At 37.1% G+C, this 23,779-nt stretch overlaps 1 protein-coding gene across 1 annotated transcript; it reads right to left on the bottom strand.

Moving 5' to 3' along the window:
- Nucleotides 1–446: 446 nt before the first annotated feature.
- On the bottom strand, nt 447–1,385 carry LOC148121528 (olfactory receptor 2D3-like). The gene has a single exon (XM_087907685.1). The coding sequence runs from the start codon at nt 1,383–1,385 to the stop codon at nt 462–464; it is 924 nt and encodes a 307-aa protein (XP_087763811.1). The 3' UTR covers nt 447–461.
- Nucleotides 1,386–23,779: the final 22,394 nt, after the last annotated feature.

The raw sequence follows: 23,779 nt of genomic DNA, 5'->3' as shown, positions 1-23,779 counted from the left end.
GGATTTGGTTTGTAGGCTGAATTTCTTTATATTTAAAAACCACCTATGAGAGAAAACATGTGATAATTGTTTTTCTGTGCCTGGATTACCATACTCAAAATAATGTTTCTAGCTACATCCATTTTCCTGCAAAATTCAAGATGCCATTATTTTTTTCTGCTGTATAGTTCTCCATTGTGTAAATGTACCACATTTTCCTTATCCATTCTTCGACTGACGAGCATTTAGGTTGTTTCCAGGTTCTATCTATGACAAAAACTGCTACAAAGAACATAGTTGGGCACATGTCCTTGTGGCACGACTGAGCATCCTTTGCATATAAGCCCAAAAGTGGTTTTACTGGTTCTTGAGGAAGGTTGTTTCCTAATTTTCTGAGAAATCACCACAATGACATCCAAAGAGGCTGTACCCGCTTGCATTCCACAAGGCAATGCAGAAGTGTTCCCTTTTCCCCACAACCTCTATCTAGAAGTTAATCTCCTGAGAGCCCCTTTAACATCCTTGTTCCTCAGGCTGTAAATGATAGGATTAAGCATGGGGGTCACTGCTGAATAGAACACTGAAATCATTTTATCCTTCTCATTCATTGTCTTTGAGTTTGGTCTCATGTAGGCAAATATTGCTGAGCCATAGAAGAGTCCAACAACAATGAGGTGGGAACCACAGGTAGAGAAGACTTTAAGCCTACCCTCCCCAGACTGCATCTGGATCACAGTGGAGATGATGTTCCAGTAGGAGATGAGAATGAGAGAAACAGGAGCTAGGAGGATTATCACGCCCATTGCAAAGATGGCCATTTCTGTGCTGTAGGTGTCTGCTGAAGCCAGCTTCAGGAGGGCAGGAGGTTCACAGAAAAAGTGGTTAATGACATTGTTTCCTCGGTAAGGGAGACGCAAAGTGAATGTGGCGTCTACCATGGACACAAATGCACCACTGGCCCAAGATCCTGCAGCCAGCTGAACACATATCCAGTGTGTCATGATGGTGGAGTAGTGCAGAGGCTTGCAGACAGCAACATACCGGTCATAGGACATCACTGCCAGGAGTGCACAATCTGTACATCCAACCAGAAGTAACAAAACTAACTGGGTTGAGCATCCAGCAAAAGAAATAGTCTTTTTCTTCACCAGAAAGTGGACGAGCACCTGGGGAACTGTGGTGGTAGAAAAGCAGAGATCGGCAAAGGACAGGTTCCTAAGGAAGAAGTACATGGGAGTGTGGAGTCTGGGGTCTGAGTGGATGAGCACGATGATCAGCAGGTTTCCCAGCACAGTGAGCAGGTAGATGAGGAGAAAGAGGAAGAAGAGCAGGACTTGGGTCTGGGGGTCCTGTGAGAGGCCCAGGAAGATGAATTCTGTCACAGACGATCCGTTTTCCTCACCCATGAATAATTACTTATCTCTGTAGAAGAACTTCAAGGAAAAAGATGCACATACATCAGCTGCTTCAGAATATCTACATAACTGAATATTTTATTAATTCAAAATTGGCACTGAGTTCTGTAAAACTATTTCCATATTCTGAAAGACTGAATTTTCTTTTGGACTATTTGGATTGACAATAGGGAACCAAAGATTATTTTTGTTCTCCCCTTGCAACTTTTAATGGTAGCAGGAAGAAAAATTGCATATCAACTCCTAATGAGGTGAGTGATGTTGATGGTCTTCAGATTATATTCATCCTTTCTGTATGTCATTGGAGCTAGCCTGATTTTTGTTTTTTTTTTTTTTGAGGAGCTAGTCTATTTAGATTACCTTAATTACTTATGCTTGACATTGTGTATTCTGTGATAATATTTATGAGGCCTTTCTGTTTCGTAGTTTTCAAATTAATTCTAAAGAATCACTCTTTATAGTGAAGAATAAATAGAATGTTATGATAATGGTGTTAATATTCAGTGATCCTGTCTATAGCTCAAATTCATTTATGTTCAATGTAAACACAGTTCTGTGGGTTATCAATAAAAGTAGCTGTGTCTTTGGCTGTTACACTTAACACCCTCAATTCTCCAAAGTATGTCTTCTGCACAATATTATATTTTTGCACATGACACCAATTTTCACCTATTGGTATCACCTGATGGCCATCATTGGTGATGGTTTCATTTCTTTCTCATTTAAGTCACTTAAGTATATAATATAGAGTTACTACCATTCTTTTATCAAAGAATATAAAAATTATTCATAAATACTCTCATGCTAGTAACTCTGAGCACCTCTGACTCTCTGCATCCTGAAAGTTTTCTTCTTCCTTCTTCAAGTGTTGCCTGCAGAGAAGGTTAAAGTCTTGTGAGACCCCTCTGACTATGGCTCAGATCTACTTCTTGCACACAGACATCTTCTCTTCTCTTTCTTGATGGTATACAGATAATCTACCTAGCAAAGCAAATCAGTAGACTACAAATAACATTCAAGCATATTTAGTTTTATTTCCAATGGTTTAGTGTTGCAAGGAGATTTATTAAGAGGGCAGGTATTGAGAAATGGGACAGATATTCCTTGCAAATAATTTGATTGTGTGTCTTTGAAAATAGCAAGACAATTCTAGATTGAAATGAGGGAATAACGTCTAATGGGAGACATCAGTGTGGGTGAGAGGTGAAAATGATTAAAATACTATACTCAGGCATGACATTTTCAGAAATATAAAATTTTATAAAAGCTATACAGTTTAAAACCTTCTATATTATTTAATCCTTAAGATAAAAATTAACATTATTATATAAGTATGAAACAATATATTGACATTTTTCCAAATCAAAATATAAAGATAATTCTCTCTCTCTCTCTCTCTATCTCTCTCTCTCTCTCTCTCTCTCTCTCTCTCTCTCTCTCTCTCTCTCTCTCTGTTTGTTAGAGAGTGGTGGGGGATCCTACACCTATATCTGTTCCTTGTGCTTTCTTTGGCTTTTTCATCAATTTCTTTTTTCCTGTTGACTTGCATTTGTTTCATATCTTATTTTACTATAATTTCTTAGATGCCTGATTGTTTTCTAAGAAAGACAGAAATGTTGATTATTCTTAATAGGGGAGGTGAGATGGAGAGATGAGATCTCAGAGGAATAAAGAAATCAAACGTTGTAATTAAAATGTATTTTAGGAAAAATTCATTTTCAATAAAATAAAAATAGAAAAATCAAAAAGTAAAATAAAAAGAACAAAATACCCTTACTGAGGTTCCTTGGAAACTATTATTATACTATGCCATAGAAAGTGAGTGCATTCATAGTTAGCCAAACCCACAACACTCTATTAATGAATAATGATGATCTTTGGGGTGGAGGAACGTAGGAAGTACAGGGAACATAAATGAGAAGATATTTACTCTTCTTGTACTTACATATAATGACTGTTTCCAATTTAGCCTATGTATTCTGGATAAAAATAGATAATAAAATATTTTAATAAGTAAACGGTTAAAATAAAAATTTGCATGAATTAGAAATAGACAGTATAGTCACAAGGAAAATAATGTCAGAGTGTATTACAACAGACACTGTAAGTTGCCATAGGAGTCAATCAGGTAAGGCTATCTGAGGATTAGGCTCATGCTAATTAGTGTTTTCAATAAGTAAAATTAATCTGCATCATTAAGTATGTCTTAGTTAGTGATTGACAAGGTAGGAACAAATAAATGGATCTCACATGTTTTATCACAATAAAAACATATCACTGGTTTCCAGCATGTTTGCCCATGCATTGCACACAGACAAAAGAAACATACATAAATAAGGATATTTTTTAAAAGTAGTGATATTATTGATTGACTCTGTGAAGTATAAGATGTCTTTTTTGAGGGTTTTTTATTGATTTTTGATAAGCTCTAAATTTTTCTCTTCTCCCCTCCCATGCCACTCCCCTCCCCTTTAACCCTTTCCAAAGGTCCCCGTGATCCCAATTTACTCAGGAGATCTTGTCTTTTTCTACTACCCATATAGATTAGATCTATGTCTAAGCCTGACTACAAAGCTACAAATGTCAAAAGGAACTGATAACTTTCACTCACATAGTTTAAGTATATATTGTGACAAAACACAATGAAATAAAGGAATGAAGAGATTCCTGTGGCAGATGATATAAAATAACTTTTTATAGAATGTGCAATGATGACCTAATAAAAAAATAGGTGGCAAATACTATGGGAGAAATAGAAATATGAATTAAGAATACATAGTAGATTAGAATCTCAGTACAATTTAACACACCCAAAATTAATTACCTTAGATCCTTACTTGATGGATGATAATTTTGAATATATGATATGTAAATGAGCTATACATAATTACTGGAAGTGCAAACTACTACAATCAGCATAAGTATTATTTATGTACATGGAAAATACACTACAATGAACACTTTTCGCTGTAATTCTCTCTTTAACATTTGTGCGTTCAAGTAAGCAGTGGCCATGTATTTCTGATCAGATTAAAACTGACAAGTGTCTTTTCAAGTTTGTACGTTTTTATTATCTGAATATTCAATAACAAAAGAAATATTTGTATTTTTAATCAGACAATACATAGTATTTTTCACTGGATTCTTGAGAATCTAGCTCTTCCTTATTCCATCACTGCTCCTCTTTCCAGCCTCCCCTCTTCATTTTGAAACTTTATAAACTTCCGCTGTAAGCTGATGTTGGGTGGACACCTCATTTTTAATTCTCTGTATCTTCATATCTGCTCTTCTGAATAAGATACTTATTCTACACTTTATGTAGATAATGAAAATAAACTACAAATTAAAGACACGAATTTTCTACAGCTTCAGTGTCTAGAGTGAAATCAAGTTGTGTGCTTAAAAACAATACTCACCGTTTCTTCCTGAGATCCTGGTAATGTCATACAAGGATAAATGGTGAAACCATAAAAACTAATATCAAGCCTGCTTTAATTATGCTCCCAGGGATGTTTGTCCTGTGGCCTCCAGGCTTCAGAGTCAAGGAGACCTTGGAATGCAGCACAAAAAAAAATCCTAAATAGTACTAATAATGTTATGAGGTTGAGATTGTTTTCTCTGTAACTCGTTTGTGTGGGTCCCTATTATAAACTTGCAAGTGACAGGGTGGTGTTGCACTGTCAGAAGGATGGTAGCTCTAATAGCATTATAAACAAACTAACAACCTCTCTTGAAGAATTTATGTTGTTTTCTACTTAATTGAATTGTTATAACTTTGTTTAAAAATTGCTGAAAAGGAAAAAAGGACAATCACAGAGGTTACAGCGGGCAAGTCATTGAAGTAAGGCCAGCATGCAATAACAGAAATATGTTCTACTTGTTTTGTTTAGCTGTAAAATGAGGATTTCCTGTCAGTCTTATTTATAGAAGAGCTTTAACAATCTACTGTACTAACTAAAACAGACAAGTCACAAAAGATAAACACTGTGATTCTCTCATTTGTGCTTTCTGAAATGGTTATACTCACAGAAATCAGGGCATACAGAAAGGAAGAAGAGTGTAATTTTGCCCAATCTGTAAAATTTCAGATTTATAAATTGAAAAAGTTCTAGAGATCGATCATATATTATGTTATGTAAAACACTAGCAAATTCTATAATAGATATGATAAAGCAGATAAATAGTATTTTTTTAAACCACAGTGTCAGAAAACAATTTCTGCCTGAGAGAAGGGTAAAGCCAAATACAGGACATGATACTTTTATTCCTACATATTTATCTGTGATTCAATTTTTGAATTCATCAAGTACACATTCAGCATTCTCTCATGATGCTTTCTATGAGGCATATCATTAAGTTCAAAAGAGTCAATATTTTCCCAAAGACTCCAGCATATGTCAGGATGACCAATACCCATCAGCACATAGACTAGTTAATTCAATCATTTTTTTCATTGATTGAAAAGTAATCATTGAAGTATTTTGGATAATTAGTTTTCTATCACAAGAATTGTTAAGATATACTCTTGCTTAAAGTTGTTTCCATTTCATGAGAAACAGATATCTATCTATATATGGGAGATGTTAAATTAATTGTTTACATGACAATTAAAGTAAGATCAATTGAAACACTTTAAGTATAATTTTAAAGCAAATAACTGAACTTGGCAATTTTTGTCAAAATAATTGAGTGTAATGTTGGTTTGAAAATTTTGTCAAAATATTAGTGTTGTAGATTAAAATATCAAAAAATAGAATTTTTGTTATAAAATTTGTGTAAGAACAGATTTTCAGAGTCACATGATAATATTATAGAATAACATTTAATTTGGTGTTTTATTTTCTGAATATATGTTTGTGAATTTAATTGGAAATCTGATCATGGGATGCTTTTTTAATTTTATGAGTGCATTATTATTGATAACAACATAAATTCTGTTTTATATATGTACATAGTCTTAAAATGGCATTTATTATTAAAGTTAATGATTTTGCTTCAATATATTTCAATAAATAATTTAATAAAATATTAATCATAAAAACGCTTCAATCTCATTTACCCCTTAAATATACTGTATTGTGATCATCTATTATGAAAGCAAAGCCTCATCTCTTCCTATAGCCTCTTCATTTTCTATCCTATATGGTACATCTGAGTGCAAATAATTCTTAAAATATCTCTTGTCTTGTGTTGTACATCCTATGTACTTGCCTTTAGTTTTGTAATCTAAAACAACTTCACCATTATCATCATCAAATAAAATGTTTTGAAACATTTGGTTGATGTTCCTGTGTAATCTTATCGCCATCATGATTGGGCAGAGAAAACACAATAAAATGCTAATGGTACTGCTACACACTTTGACTGTTTATATGAGATTATACAATAATATAAGAAGACATAACATGCAGAAAATATAAGAAGACTTAATATACATTTTGGCACAGTTAGATTATCATCGCATGTGGTTAAAGTGATAAATAGGAGCTCTCAAGAACAAATTTCATGTATGAAGGAAGTTTAACACACATGAACATCCTCACCTACATCTCTTCTCTACTTCATGTCATCCACAATTGTTCCTCGGTCCGTATCATGACTTTAGACAGTAGACACGGCATAAACGTTTAACCCTCCCTCACTCTCTATCTCACACAAAAATACTCTCATTCATCAAAACTGGGATTCACAGTCTTGAATGCAATTGATCTTGCCCAATCAGCATTTTTTCTTTACAGTCAGCCTTAATGTAACTGCTTTCTGAAGTTTTCTACTTAGTGCACAGGCAAGTAGGCTATTATTGTCACAAAATCTATAAACATTTGCACGAATGTCTCAAAGGCAAATTTAAGATTATCCAATATATGTCTCCATAATTTTAGAGAGGATTGCTGCTTCTACATTCTTTAAACATACATTTACTTCTAACAATTGTAATTCAACATTGTCTGACATATACTACTTGTTTATTAAAAAACAGAATACTGAAATAATAAAAAGTCTCATGCTGACACATTTATGTTAATACACTTAAAAACTGTATTTGAAAAAAAGGGGAAGGTGTGTACTAACTCATTTCTCATATGTTTTCCAGTTTAGGAGTCTCAGGCTGAATACTGGACACGCATGGTTCATAATTCAAATTGTAAAAAAAAAAGTGAGAAAGGAACACCAAAGTGGAGACATCAATGGAACAAGAAGCAGAGGAGAATATGGAAGCTCAGAAGTTAAAGCCAAGAAGAGCAGAGGATAAAGATTCTTCCTATGGGAAGGAAATGAAGAATCAGATTCATTGGAAGGAGTAACCCCCTTACCATCTTCCCTAACCTCACCTGGAGCACTGGCAGTTGAGAACACAGGACAGTGAGACCAGTGATGGATGGAGAGTGACAAACGGAGTGTGGTTTCTGAAGCCTGTTTCCTTATCCTAACAAGTAACCTCCATTGCCATTTCCCAAATATAGTGAGACTGGGACATCATCTGTGCTGTGAGTCTTACTCTGTCCTAATGTAAGGATGCTTTTTGTGAAGAGATCAAGCACAAATTCAACTACCAGCCTGGAGGAGGTTCTTCAAGGAAGTCTTCAATCCAGAGGTCCTAAGAGTTGCTATTTCCAGACCATTCCCTGGAGCATTTGGGCTGTTAACTTTTTAGAAATAATTCTACAAGAGTCCCCAGGGGAAATTAAAATTTACCTCAGTAACTGAGATACTTGACTCCCATTTGATCAGAAGCCAAGGTCCCCTTGATCATCTGGGATCTCAAATCTTTGAAATCTTACAGTAGAGCATTCAGAATTTGATAGTACCATAAAGTGAAGCTGATAGAATTGTACTCCTGCCTTGGTATCTGAGGTACCTTTTCTCTCACATTTCTTGAATCTTTATATCAATACTGCGAGATAAGAATAATCTGCACAAGTTTGCATTCCCACCAGAAATGGAAGAGTGTTCTCCTTAATCCACATCCTCTCTAGCATAGGCTATCATTGCTGTTTTTCATTTTAGCTATTCTGACAGATGTAAGATAGTGTCTCAAAGTTGTTTTGATTTGCATTTCTCTGATCACTAAGGAGGTTGATCATGACCTTATGTGTCTTTTGGCCATTTGGACTTCTTCTGTTGAGAATTATCTGTTTAGTTCAATACCCCATTTTAATTGGGTTAATTAGATTTTGAATGTCTAGTTTCTTGAATTCTTTATATATTTTGGAGATTAGACTTTTGTCTGATGCAGGGGAATGCAAGTTTGTGCAACCACTTTGGAAATCAGTGTGGCAGTTTCTCAGGAAACTTGGAGACAACTTCCCACAGGACCCAGCAATTTCACTCTTGGGAATGTGCCCAAGAGATGCCCAATCATGCTACAAAAACATTTGTTCAACTATGTTCATAGCAGCACTATTTGTAATAGCCAGAACCTGGAAACAACCTAGGTGCCCCTCAATAGAAGAATGGATAAAGAAGGTGTGGCGCATATACACTTTAGAGTTTTACTCAGCAGGAAAAAAAAAACAATGACACCTTGAATTTTGCATGCAAATAGATAGAAATAGAAAACACTTTACTGAGGGAGATAACCCAGACCCAAAAAGATGAATATGGTATGTACTCACTCAAAAATGAATTCTAGCCATAAATTGAGGACATTGAGTCTATAATTTGTGATCTTAGAGAAGCTAAATAAGAAGGTGAACCAAAAGAAAATCATATAGTTATCCTTCTGGATATTGGAAGTATACATGATTGCCACGCAATAGTTGAAAGCATGGGGGTGGGGGTGGGGTGGGTGTAATGGGACATGGGGAGAGAGAAGGGAGAAGGGGAGGATGGGGAGAACTTGGGGGAATGGGTAGATTGGGATGGAGGAAGGGTGGATATGGGAACAGCGAAGTAGATATTTTAATTAAGGGAGCCCTTTTAGGGTTGACAAGAGACTTGCCCCTAGAGGGGTACCCAGGTTTCCAAGGAGATGTCCCCAGCTTGTTCCTTGGGCAGCAGAGAAGAGGGTGCCTGAACTGGCCTTATCCTATAGCCACACTGATGAATATCTTGCATATCCCCATAGAAACTTCATCTGGCTATAGATGCAGATAGAAGCAGAGACCCACACTGGAGCACTGGACTAAGCTCCCAACGTCCAAATGAGGAGCAGAAAGAGGGAGAACATGAGGAAGGAAGTGAGGACCACAAGGGCTGCATCCACCCACTGAAACGGTGGGGCTGATCTAATGGGAGATCACCAAGGCCAGCTGGACATGGATTGATGGAGATTGTGATCAAACTGGACTCTCTGAATGTGACTGTAAATGAGGGCTGACTGAGAAGCCAAGGACAATGGCACTGGGTTTCGATTCTACTGCATGGAGTGGCTTTGTGGGAGCCTGGTGTGTTTTGATGCTCACCTTCTTAGACCTGTATGGGGGGGGAGGACCTTGGACTCCCCACAGGGCAGGGAACCCTGACTGCTCTTAGGACTGGAGATGGAGAGCAAGGGAGGGGGTAGGGGGAGATGAATTGGAGAAGGGGAAGAGGTTGAAATTTTTGATAAATAAATAAATAAATAAAAATTTAAAAATAATAATCTGTGTTATAATTTTAGAGTACTAAGTAGAGAGTTCACAACACTGAGTGCCTACATTAAGAAAATGGAGAAAGTTCACCCTAGAGACTTACGGCACACTGAAAGCTCTAGAACAAAAAAGCAAACTCACCCAGGAGAGATGACTGGAGTAATCAAATGGATGGCTGAAATCAATAAAATAGAAACACAGAAAATAATACAAAGAATCTATGAAACAAAGAGCTGATTCTTTGAGAAAAATCAACAAAATAGACAAATCTTTATCCAAACTAATCAAGAGGCAGAGAAACAACATTCAAATTAGCAAAATCAGAAATGAAAAGGGGGACATAACAAAAGACACTGAGGAAATTAAAAGAATCATTAGGTCGAACTACAAAAATCTGTACTCCACAAAATTGGAAAATGTAAAAGAAATGGATAATTTTCTGAATAGATACCATATACCAAAATTAAGTCAAGAACAGGCAAACAATTTAAATAAACCTATACAATGCAAGGAAATAGATGCTCTGCTCAAAAGCCTCCTTTCCCTTCAAAAAAGGGGGGGGCAGTTGTTTTTACTACAATATTCTACTAGAACTTCCAAGAAGAGTGAAAACCTATACCCCTCAAAGTGTTCTACATAATAGAAACAGAAGGATAATTGACAAACACTTTTCATGAGGCTACAGTTAACCTGATAAAGAAATCACACAAAGACTCAACCAAGAAAAAAGAATAATCTGACTCTCAAACATGAATGCAAATATAATCAATAAAATACTGGAAAACCAAATTCCAGAACATATTTTAAAAAATCATTCACTATGATCCAGGCAATTTCATTCCAGAGATGCAGGAATTGTTCAAGATATAAAAATCTATCAATATAATCCATCATATGAATAAAGTGAAAGAAACAAAATATGATCATCTCATAGATCCCGGAAAAGCAGTCAACAAAATCCAATACCCCTTCACAATAAAGGTCTTAAAGAGATCAGGAATACAAGGAACATATCTAAAGTAAATAAAAGCAGTGTACAGCGTGCTGACTGCCAACATTAACTTAAACATAGAGAAACTCAAAGTGACCACACTAAAATAAGTCATAGTTCTTGAAGTTTTGACTAGAGCAATAATACATCAAATGATATTAAAGGGATTCAAACTGGAAAGGAAAAAGTCAAACTTTTGTTACTAGCAGATAACATGAGTGTACATAAGTATCCCCAAAAACTCTACCAAGGAATTCTTACAGCTGATAAATACCTTCAATAATATAACAGGATACAAGATCAACTCAAAAAAAAAATCAGTAGCCGTCCTATATACAAAGATAAAGAAACTGAGAAAGAAATCAGAGAAACTTCACCTACACAGTAGCCATAAATAGCAAAAAATATCTCCAGGTAACACTAACCAAAGAAGTGAAAGTCCTGTTTGACAAGAACTTTAAGTCTTTGAAGAAAGAAATTTTTAAAAAATTACAAAATGAAAAGATCTCACTTACTTTTAGATAGGTAGGATCAAAACAACAAAAATGGCAATCCTGCCAAAATCAATGTATAGATTCAAAGCAATACCCCATCAAAATCCCAACACAATTCTTCACAAACATTGAAAGAACAATAATCAGCTTCATATGGAAAAAAATCAAAAAATGATAGAAAATAGAATCCTGTATAATAAAGCAACTTCTTTCTGGAAGCATTACAATTCTTGACATCAAGCTCTATTATGAAGCTACAGCAATGATAACAGTTTAGTATTGGCATAAAAACAGACAGGATGACCAATGGAATACAAATGAAGACACTGATATTATTTCACACACCTAAGAACGTCTGATTTTGAAAAAGAAGCTAAAATTATAACATCAAAAAAAATCAGCATCTTTAACATTGGCATAAATAGATGTCAACATATAGAAGAATGTAAATAGATCTATATCTATTCCCATGTACAAAACTCAAGTCCAAATGGATTAAAAACCTTCAATATGAATGTGGCCACACTGAATCTGATAGAAGAGATTCAGGGCAGGGAAGCCAAGTTCAGACTCGGCTTTGCAGAGGAACTGTCTTGAGTGGTTTCCTGAGCTGCAGTGAAGTTTCTGCTGCTGGGAGTTGATGAACTGAGAGCTTTGGCGAGCTGAACAACAGCAACATGTCCACAGACCAGGCCAATCAATAATCTGGGAAAGAGGCACTGGGACTGGGCTGTAAGTGCAACCTGGCAGGAGGGAGTTCCTGTGTTTCAATAGCCTGCCTGCGGAAAGGTGGGCCCTGTGTTAGCTCACCGAGATTCCTGGACAGCAAGGGGCATGGATCCTTGAGCAGGAGATCCATCAGAGGGGTGAGTTTGCTTCTGACCTGTAGGAGAAGCACCGCAAGGAGGAGCTCAGACATTCCCTGACTCCCTTGACTCCCTGGTCACTCTGCAGGGGCGTCTCCACCCTGCTAAGCGCTCACTCCTCTTATCCCATCCCAGCTTTCATCAAGGAACCCCTTCCTTTACTCCTCCCTTCCTACTGGGGCGATAAATTCCCCCAGCTCAGCCGCCTTGCTCGCCTTGGGCTGTAAATGCAACCTGGCAAGAGGGAGTTCCTGTGTTTCAATAGCCTGCCTGTGGAAAGGTAGGCCCTGTGTCAGTTCACTCAGATTCCTGGCCGGCAAGGGGCACTGATCCTCTAGCAGATGATCATTCAGAGGGCCTGCCTGCAGAAAGGTAGGCCTTCTGTCAGTGAGGTCCCTGCCCAACAAGGGAACCTGACCCCGTAACAGACGATCCATTAGAGAGCATTTGAAGGAAGAGATGGATAGACACCAAGGCAAGAATTCCTACAACAATCTGAAAAACAACATGAAAACACCAGATCTGAGTGACCCTACAACAGAAGGATTTGAACACTGTAATCCAGAAGAAGTGGGAAAAAGTGCCATTATGAAAGCAATAGAGTCCCTTAAACAGGATATGAATTACTCCCTTAAAGAAATGGATGAGAAGAATAACAAAAAGTTTGAAGAAATGAGTCAATCCGTAATTGATACCCTGGGAAACCAAGAAAATACAATCAAACAGGTAATGGAAACAGTTCAAGAATTGAAAACTGAAATGAAGGCAATGAAGAAAACACAAACCGAGGGACGGCTGGATTTGGAAAATCTAGGTAAATGAACAGAGAGTACAGAATCAAGCATAACCAATAGAATACAAGAGAAAGAAGAATGAATTTCAGATTCTGAAGATGCCTTAGAAAAAATAAACGCTCTGATCAAAGAAAACAGCAAATCCAAAAATTCTCATCACCAAACATTCAAGAAATCTGGGACACAGTTAAAAACCCAAATTTAAGAATAATAGGGGTAAAAGAAAAATAAGAATTGCAGATCAAAGGCCAAGAAAATATATTCAACAAAATTATAGAAGAAAACTTTCCGAACCTAAAGAATGATATTCCTATGAAGGTTCAAGAAGCATACAGAACACCAAATAGACTGGATCAAAAAAAAATTCCCTCGCCATATAATAATCAAAACATAAAACGTACAGATTAAAGAAAGAATATTAAGAGCTGCAAAGGAAAAAGGTCAAGTAACTTATAAAGGTAAACCCATCAGACTTACACCTGACTTCTTTATTGAAACCATGAAAGCCAGAAGTTCCTGGATAGAAGTACTGCAGAAACTAAGAGACCATGAATGCAATCCCAGACTACTATACCCAGTCAAGCTATCATTCACTATCAATGGAGAAAATAAAATATTCCAGGATAAAAACAAATTTAAACAATACATAGCCACAAATATAGCCTTCCAGAAAAGTAACAGAAGGAAAATTGAAACCAAAGGAATCTGACATTGCCAACACTGCCTACAATAACTCAGACATCTAGCAACCCTTCACAAGCGCAACTCAAAGAAGGGAAATACACAAACTCTACCACACAAAAATAAAAAAGATAAAAAAATAGCTGGAGTCAAAAACTACTGATCATTAACATCACTTAATATTAATGGACTCAACTCACCAATAAAAAGGCACAAACGAGGAGACTGGATACAAAAACAGGATCCATCATTCTGCTGTTTACAAGAAACACACCTCAAACACAAAGACATCTACTCAGAGTAAAGGGTTTGGAAAAGGTTTTTCAAGAAAATGGACCTAAGAAACAAGCGTGTGTGGCCATTCTAATTTCCAACAAAAATGACTTCAAACTAAAATCAATCAGAAGAGATGGAGATGGACATTTTATACTCATAACAGGAACAATTCATCAGGAAGAAGTCTCAATCCTGAATATCAATGCCCCTAATATAAAAGCACCCACTAATGTAAAAGAACAACTTTTAGAACTCAAAGCAGTCATCAAACCACACACACTAATAGTAGGAGACTTCAACACTCCTTTCTCACCAATGGAAAGGTCAATCAGACAGTAAACCAATAGAGAAATAAGAAAATTAATAGAGGTAATGAATGAAATGGACTTAACAGATATCTATAAAACATTCTACCCAAATAGGAAAGAATATACCTTCTTCTCTGCAGCTCATGGAACCTTTTCAAAAATTGACCACATACTCGGTAACAAAGCAAACTTCCACAGATACAAAAAAATATTAGTAACCACCTGTGTCTTGTCGGATCACCATAAATTAAAGTTAGCATTCAACAACAATTCTAACCCCAGAAAGCATACAAACTCATGGAAGCTGAACAGTTAACTACTGAATCACCCATGGGCCAAGGCAGAAATAAAGAAACAAATTAAAGTCTTCCTTGAATTTAATGAAAATAAAGACACAACATACTCAAACCTATGGGACACAATGAAAGCAGTGCTAAGAGGAAAGTTCATAGCACTAAATGTACAATTAAAGAAAACAGGGCAAGCACACATTGGAGACATAACAGCACACCTGAAAGCTCTGAAAGAAAAAGAATCTGACTCACCCAGGAGAAGTAGAAGACTGGAAATAATAAAACAGAAGGCTGAAATCAACAAAATAGAAACACAGAAAACAATCTAAAGAATCAATGAAACAAAAAGTTGGTTCTTGTAGAAAATCAACAAGATTGACAAACACCTAGCCAAACTAATCAAACGGCAGAGAGAGAACACGCAAATTAATAAGATCAGAAATGAAAAGGGGGAAATAACCACAGACACAAAAGAAATTCAGAGAATCATTAGATCTTACTACAAAAACTTAAATGCCACAAAGTTGGAAAATGTAAAAGAAATTGACTTGTTTTTAGATAAGTATCATTTACCAAAGTTAAGTCAAGAAAGACCAGGTGAACAATCTAAATAGAACTGTTACTAGCAAAGAAATAGAAGCTGTTATCAAAAAACTCCCTATCAAAAAAGCCCAGGACCAGATGGATTCAATGCAGAATTCTACCAGAACTTCCAAGAAGAGCTAATACCTATACTTCTTAATGTATTTCACAATATAGAAACAGAAGAGTCATTGCGAAATTCTTTTTATGAAGCTACATTTACCCTGATACCAAAACCACACAAAGACACAACCCAGAAAGAGAATTACAGGCCAATCTCACTCATGAACATTGGTGCAAAAATTCTCAACAAAATACTGGCAAAGTGAATCCAAGAACACATCCAAAAAATTACCCATTATGATCAAGTAGGCTTCATCCCAGAGATGCAGGGCTGGTTCAACATACACAAATCTATCAATGTAATCCATCATATAAATAAACTGAAAGAAAAAAACCATATGATCATTTCATTAAATGATGAAAAAGCATTTGACAAAATTCAACACCCTTTTATGATAAAAGTGTTGGAGAGATTGGGGATACAAGGATCATACCTAAATATAATAAAAGCTATTTACAACAAGCAGACAGCTAACATCAAATGGAATGGAGAGAAACTCAAAACCATTCCACTAAAATCAGGAACACAATAAGGTTGTCCAATCTCTCCATACATCTTCAATATAGTGCTTGAAGTTCTAGCAATAGCAATAAGACAACATAAGTGGATCAATGGAATTCGAATTGGAAAGGAAGAAGTTAAACTCTCGTTATTTTTAGATGATATGATAGTGTACATAAGCGACCCCCAAAAAATCTACCAAAAAACTCCTACAGTTGATAAAAACCTTTAGTAATGTGGCAGGATACAAGATCAACTCCAAAAAATCAGTGGCACTCCTATACACAAAGGATAAAGAAGGAGAGAGGGAAATCAAAGAAACATCACCTTTCACGATAGTCACAAATAGCATAAAATGTCTTGGGATTAATCTAACCAAGGAAGTGAAAGACCTATTTGACAAGAACTTTAAGTCTTTGAAGAAAGAAATTAAGGAGGATACCAGAAAATGGAAAGACCTCCCCTGCTCTTGGATTGGAAGAATCAACATAGTAAAAATGGCAATTCTACCAAGAGCAATCTATAGATTCAATGCAATCCCCATCAAAATTCTTCACAGACCCTGAGAGAAGAATAATCAACTTAAAATGGAAAAACAAAAAATCCAGGATAGCCAAAACAATCTTATACAATAAAGGAACTTCTGGAGGCATTACCATCCCTGACTTCAAACTCTATTACAGAGCTACAATATTGAAAAGAGCTTGGTATTGGCATAAGTACACAGAGTAGACCTATGGAATCAAGTAGAAGACCCAGATATTAACTCTCACACCTTTGAACACCTGATGTTCGACAAGGGAGCTAAAGGTATACAATGGTAGAAGGATAGCATCTTTAACAAATGGTGTTGGCATAACTGGATGTCAACCTGTAGAAGAATGAAAGTAGATCCATATCTATCACCATGCACAAAACTCAAGTTCAAATGGATTAAAGACATCAACATTAATCTGACCGTTTTGAACCTGATAGAAGAGAAAATGGGAAGTAGTCTACAAGACATAGGCACAGAAGACCACTTCCTAGGTAGAACCCCAGTAGCACAGACAATAAGAGAATCAATGAATAAATGGGACCTCCTGAAAATGAGAAGTTTCCGTCAAGCAAAGGACACTGTCAGTAAGACAAGAAGGCTACCTTCTGACTGTGAGATCTTCACCAATCCCTCATCAGACAAAGGTTTGATCTCCAAAATATATAAAGAACACAAGAAACTAGGCACTAAGACTCTAATTAACTCAATTAAAAAATGGAATACTGAACTGAACAGAGAATTCTCAACAGAAGAACTTTGAATGGCCAAAAGGCACTTACAGTCATTCTCAACCTCCTTAGCAATCAGGGAAATGCAAATCAAAACAACTTTGAGATACCATCTTACACCTGTCAGAATAGCTAAAGTCAAAAACACCAATGATAGCCTATGCTGGAGAGGATGTGGAGTGCGAGGAACACTCATCTATTGTTGGTGGGAATTCAAACTTGTGCAGCCACTGTGGAAATCAGTGTGGCAGTTTCTCAGGAAACTGGGAGTCGACCTCCCTCAGGACCCAGCAATTCCACTCTTGGGAATATACCCAAGAGATGCCCTATCATACTACAAAAGCATTTGTTCAACTATGTTCATAGCAGCACTATTTGTAATAGCCAGAACCTCGAAACAACCTAGGTGCCCCTCAATAGAAGAATGGTTAAAGAAGGTGTGGAACATATACACATTAGAGTTTTACTCAGCAGTAAATGACATCTTGAATTTTGCATGCAAATGGATGGAAAAAGAAAACGCTTTACTGAGTGAGGTAACCCAGACCCAAAAAGAAGAATATGGTATGTACTCACTCATAGGTGGATTCTAGCCATAATTAAAGGTCTTTGAGCCTATAATTCGTGATCCTAGAGAAGCTAAATAAGAAAGTGAACCTGAAGACAATCATATAGTTATCCTCCTGGTTATTGGAAGTAGACAAGATTGCCAGGCAAACCTGGGTGCACAGGGAGGGGCGGGGTGGAAGTAAGGGGAGATGGTTGGAGAGAATGGAGAAGGGGAGGATTGGGGATAGCTTGGGGGAATTGGATGGCAAGGAGGGAGGAAGGATGCATATGGGATCAGAGAGGTATATATCTCAACTAAGGGAGCCATTTTAGGGTTTGCAAGAGACTTGATTCTAGAGGGGTTCCTAGGTCCAAGGAAAGGTCCCCTGATTGTTCCCTGGGAAGCAGAGGAGAGGGTGCTTGAACTGGCCTTTGCCCATAACCATACTGACGAATATTTTGCATGTCACCATAGAGCCTTCATCTGGCGATGGATGGAGATAGAGACAGAGACCCACATTGGAACAATGGACTTAACTCCCTAGGTCAAAATGAGAAGCAGAAGTAGGGAGAACGTGAGCAAAGAAGTCAGGATCAGAGGGAACCTTCACCCTACGGTGGATGGAGATGGAGACAGAGACCCACAGTGGAGCACTGGACTGAGCCTCCAAGGTCCAAATGAGTAGCAGAAGGAGGGAGATCATGAACAAGGAACTCAGGACTGTGAGGGGTTCGTTCACCCACTGATACAAGGGGACTGATCTAATGAGAGCTCACCAAGGCCAGTTGGACTGAGACTGAACAAGCATGTGATCTAACCGGATTCTCTGAATGTGGCTGACATGGGGGCTGTCTGAGAAGCCATTGATAATGGCACTGGGACTTGTTTTATCTCCATGTACTGGATTTTTGGGATCCTCGTCTGTTTGGATGCTCACCTTCCTAGACCTGGAGGAAGGGGGGGGACTTGAACTTCCCACAGGGCAGGAAACCCTGACTGCTCTTAGGACTGGCGATTGAGGAGGAGAGGGAGTGGGGGGAGTCGGAAGGTAGTGGGAGGAGGGGAGGAAGTGGAAATTTTTATAATTTAAGAAAAGAAAAGAAAGAAAAAGAAGCTTATGCAGCAAAGAACACAGTAAATAATCAAAAACTTCAGCCTACTGAGTGGGAAAAGATCTTCAGCAACCCCACATCAGACAAAGGATTGATCTCCAAAATATATAAACTCAAGAAATTAGACATCAAAATTTCAAATAACTTAATGAAAAAATGGAGTACAGAACTAAACAAAATTCTCAACAGAAGAACTTCAAATGAACAAAAGGTACTGAAGTATGTGTTCAGTATCCTTAGCTATCAGAGAATTGCAAATCAAAACAACCCTGAGATACCATCTTACACTTGTCAGAATGACAGAGCTCAAAAACACTAATGATAGCTTATGCTGGAGAGGATGTGGAGTAAGGGGAACACTCATCCATTGCTGGTGTGAATGCAAACTTGTTCAACCTCTTTGGAAATTAATATGGTGGTTTCTCAGAAAATTGGGAATCAACCTATCACAGGATCTAGTATTACCAGTCTTGGGCATATACCCAAAAGATACTCAATCATACTACAAAGAAATTTTCTCAACTATGTTCATAGCAGCATTATTTGCAATAGCCAGAAAGTGGAAAAAAAGATGTGCCTTAACTGAAGAATAGATAAAGAAAATGTGGAACATTTACACATTAGAGTACTACACTGGGGTAAAAAAAATGACATCTCTAAATTAGGATGTAAATAGATGGAACTGGAAAACACCATCCTGAGTGAGGTAACCCAGACCCAAAAAGATGAATATGGTATGTACTCACTCATAAGGGGATACTAGCTGTAAAGCAACAGATATTCAGCTTGTAGTTCATGATCCTTGAGAAGCTACGCAAGGAGGTGAACACGAAGAAAAACATATATAGATTTACCTGGAAAGTAGACATAGACAAGATCATCTGACAAAATTGGGATGGGGACAGATGGGAGGGTAAAGAGAAAGATGAGGAGAGAAGTCTAGTATTATGAGAGGGTTTCAGGCTACCCTGAGGACTCTTGAGGTTCCCATGCCTTTGTCACAATGTTCAAATTAGAGGTTTCTGATGGTAGTGTGAAGTGTGTCTGATAGAAGAACAACTGTTCCTTAAAATCTATAGAGCAATTGTTTCAGGACTATGGATACCATAATTATTGGACAGTAAAGAAACTCACGACAATTACATGGGATTTACACATAATCTATATACAGCATGTCACATATTTTCAATCATTCTACAGATTAGCTATGATGCCTAAACTGTCTTCTGCTCAAAAAGATCTTTCATAGGTTTGTTAAGGGTCTCAATCTATAACCTCGAATTTGTAGGTCTCCTACTGTAGCCTCCCAGTTGCCATAAAAATGTTTTTTATCAAAACATGTGTATACTTTGTATTCACAACCAGTTGCAACATTGGATGCAGAATCTACAGATATAAAAAGATAGCTTATTGTTCATCATCTGTATGACAGTCCAAGAACGAATGACTACCAGAAAATTCAAGACCCTTGTCTGTGTTCATACTCAAAGCATTCTGCTTATGGGGTCTGGAGAGATGATTTGGTGATTAAGAGCACTTGTTGCTCCTCCAGAGGACCCTGGTTTGATTCCTAGAACCCACTTGGTAGATTACACTTGGTAGATCTACCACTTGGTAGATTACAAGTCTGTATCTCTAATTCTAGGAGATCTGTCTCCCTCTTTTGGTCTCTGAGGGTACGTTGGACACGCACAATACACAGAGAGAAGTGTTGAGCAAATACTTCAACATATAAATAAATAAATAACTATTTAAAACTAAGATAAACACTACTTTCTCTAATTAAAAAAGTATACCATAGAAAAAAGAAACATATACATATATGCATGTGTGCATATATGGACTAGCTTACAATACTGCAGCTTTTGCTGTATTCTTTCCATAAAAGGAAGTCTACTACTCCAGGAAATAACAGGAAGAATTGACAGACAGTTCTCTGCACTAATGGAGAGACAATGGTGGGAGGAGGCAGCTACATGATGAGAGGAAAGCTGTTCACACTTAAGCTGTGAAAGTGGCTTGCTCTGACAGCGTAAGCTTTCTCAAAACAGGTTACCTCAGTGACTCTGACTGCCTATATGTAGAAGGAACGGCCGACCGCCTGTCACCTGCCTAGCTTTACCCCCGAAATAATTACATGGAAACTGTATTCTTTTAAACACTGCCTGGCCCATTAGTTTTAGCCTCTTATTGGCTAACTCTCACATCTTGATTAACCCATTTTTAATAATCTGTGTAGCACCACGAGGTGGTGGCTTACCGGGAAAGATCCTAACCTGCATCTGTCTCAGAGAGGAGAGTCATGGCGACTGCCTCACTCTGTTTTCTTTCTCCTAGCATTTTGTTCTGTTTACTCCGCCTACCTAATTTTCTCCTATCAAAGGGCCAAGGCAGTTTCTTTATTAACCAATGAAAGAAACACATAGACAGATAACCCTCCTCCATCACCTATACACTATGTGTTCACCTGGCTGCTGCTACACAGTAACTGATGGTCTAGGATCTAGATTGTGCCAGGCAATGTCATCTAAGCATTGCCTTTAGTCTTAGATTTTCTTAGCCTGTTGACTGCTCTAATTTTCTATTCATGGTCAATACACAGTTTTTATAAACAATGTGATTCAAACATGACTTTATTTCATCTTTGTGATGTCATGAGTATAATTTTTACATTTTTAAATTTATTTTTAATGTTAAAGTGCTGAAACATTATTACTTTTTTATCCATGTAAAATAAATTTTGTCTTTATTGAACTACTCTCCTTTTTCCTCCTTTCCTCCCCTCTCTCTTTTACCCTCTCCCATAGTCCCCAAGCTATAAATCAAGAGATTTTTTTCTTTTTCTAATTCCCAAGTAGATTAGATCCATGTGTGTCTCTCTTAGCAACCTCTTTGTGTAGGTTCTCTAAGTGAATTGTAGACTGGTTTTTCTTTGTTTTCTGCCTAAAAGCCACTTATGTGGAGCAAATTTGAACATATTGGCATAGGAGATCACCCCAGTAGCACAGACCATGAGACAACAATTAATAAATGGGACCTCCTGAAAATAAGAAGCTTCTGCAAAGCAAAGGACATTGTTAACCAAACAAAACAGAAATCTACAGAATGAGAGAAGATCTTCACTAACCCTACATTGGACAGAGCTGATCTCCAACATATACAAAGAACTCAAGAAATTGCTCACCAAAAGAAAAAATAATCCAATAAAGATGGGACACAGAGAACTCTCAACAGATGAATCTAAAATGATTGAAAGACACTTAAGGAAATGCTCAACATCCTTATCCATCAGAGAAATGCAAATCAAAACAACTCTGAGATTTCATCTCACACCTGCCAGAATGGCCAAGATCAAAAACACTGATGACAGCTTACACTGGAGAGCATGGGGGATAGAGGGAACACTCCTCCATTACTGGGTTAGCACAAACTGGTACAGCTGCTTTGGAAATCAGTACAATGATTAGTCAGAAAATTAGGAAACAACCTACCACAAGACCCAGCAGTAACACTCTTGTGTATATACCGAAAGGATGTTCAATCATACCACAAGGACATGTGTTCAACTATGTTTATAGCAGCTCTGTTTGTCATAGCCAGAACCTAGGAAACAACCTAACTGCCCCTCAACTGAAGGAAAAATAAAGAAAATGTGGTACATTTACACAATGGAGTGGAAAAAATTAATGACATCTTAAAATCTATAGGGAAATCGATGGATCTAGAAAACATCATATTGAGTGAGGTAACCCAGACGCAGAAATACAAATATCATGTGTCCTATAAAATTTTTTCAATATGTCTAGTTACAGAGATATGACCAGTTTGTTAAGGGAGCTAGCCCTAGAGTCACACTGGTTAGCACTGTGCCATACCTGTGCTTTTGAACACGAAAGCAGACATGTAAGATCAACTCGAGGAAGGGTTATTCCCAGTTCTGATATATCAGGTGTTCTTCCAATATCACCTTGGGCTGAGAACTCAGCCAACTTCCCGATCATAAGAATGGAGAAATAAGGACATCATTCTCAGTCTTTGGGAAGCTGAGCACTTGGATTTAGCTGGTATCTCCATGGGCCTGGGTGTGACTGCACTTTGAAATGGAGCTTGGAAACCACTTCAGTCCAACCCTCATTGTGCTGTATATTATTTATTTCAGATACTATGACTACTGTGGGACAATCATTATCGATTTTTAAAATTCTAAATGTAGCATGTGACAAAATTGGAGACTGGGGATGTCATTATTGTTGTACTGCTCTTCACTAGAATTTGAAGGTAGGAATGTTACAAATTGAATGCAATACAAGATTTTTGCCTGCAAGCAAATTTATAAACTCAAAATGCATAATTATCTCCCTTCTGTTCCATATTGAACAGTTTTTATAAGGTCATTGTTGTCTCAAAGTTGTTTCATAGTTTTGGCTTTCTCCAACAGTGATAACCATTATAAAACCAACTGTCATATTCTGTCACTCTGAGGAGCGAATGAGGGTGGGATGGGGGGGGAGATAACGGACAGGAGAAAGGGAGGAAAGGGCAATTTTGGCTAGTATGTAAAATATTAAAAATTTTAAATAAAAAAATGAAAACAAGAACAGAAAAAATAAACAACATTCTCTAAATATGTTTATGCATAATGGTAGGATAATATGAGTCCGGCAAGTAACTATGGAGTTTACAGAAAACAGCCGTGGATGTAAAAAGATTGGTTCACAAAAGCTGAGGTTTATAGAATTTTCTCACTATTTTAAATTTCTTTATTTTATTTGCATAATGCTAGTGGACAAATTGTCACAGATTAAGTGAACTGCACCCATGAATAACAGTCTTGGACAATGCTGCAGGAACAAGCATTCCTTGGCAAACATGAGTGAACTTTATTCTCAGATTAAAGATAGTCCACAATGAAAGTTGTTAAAATCATTCACGAATTTCAGAATGATTTATGCCCTGATTATCTCCTATACTCTG

This window comes from Myodes glareolus, chromosome 7 (assembly GCF_982192425.1).
Source record: "Myodes glareolus chromosome 7, mMyoGla1.1, whole genome shotgun sequence".
NCBI classification, from domain to species: domain Eukaryota; kingdom Metazoa; phylum Chordata; class Mammalia; order Rodentia; family Cricetidae; genus Myodes; species Myodes glareolus.
This window is presented reverse-complemented; position numbering and strand designations above follow the sequence as displayed.

Bases quoted from the DNA above. Each gene is read 5' to 3' on its own strand.
- LOC148121528 (XM_087907685.1), bottom strand. From the start codon at position 1,385: ATGGGTGAGGAAAACGGATCGTCTGTGACAGAATTCATCTTCCTGGGC.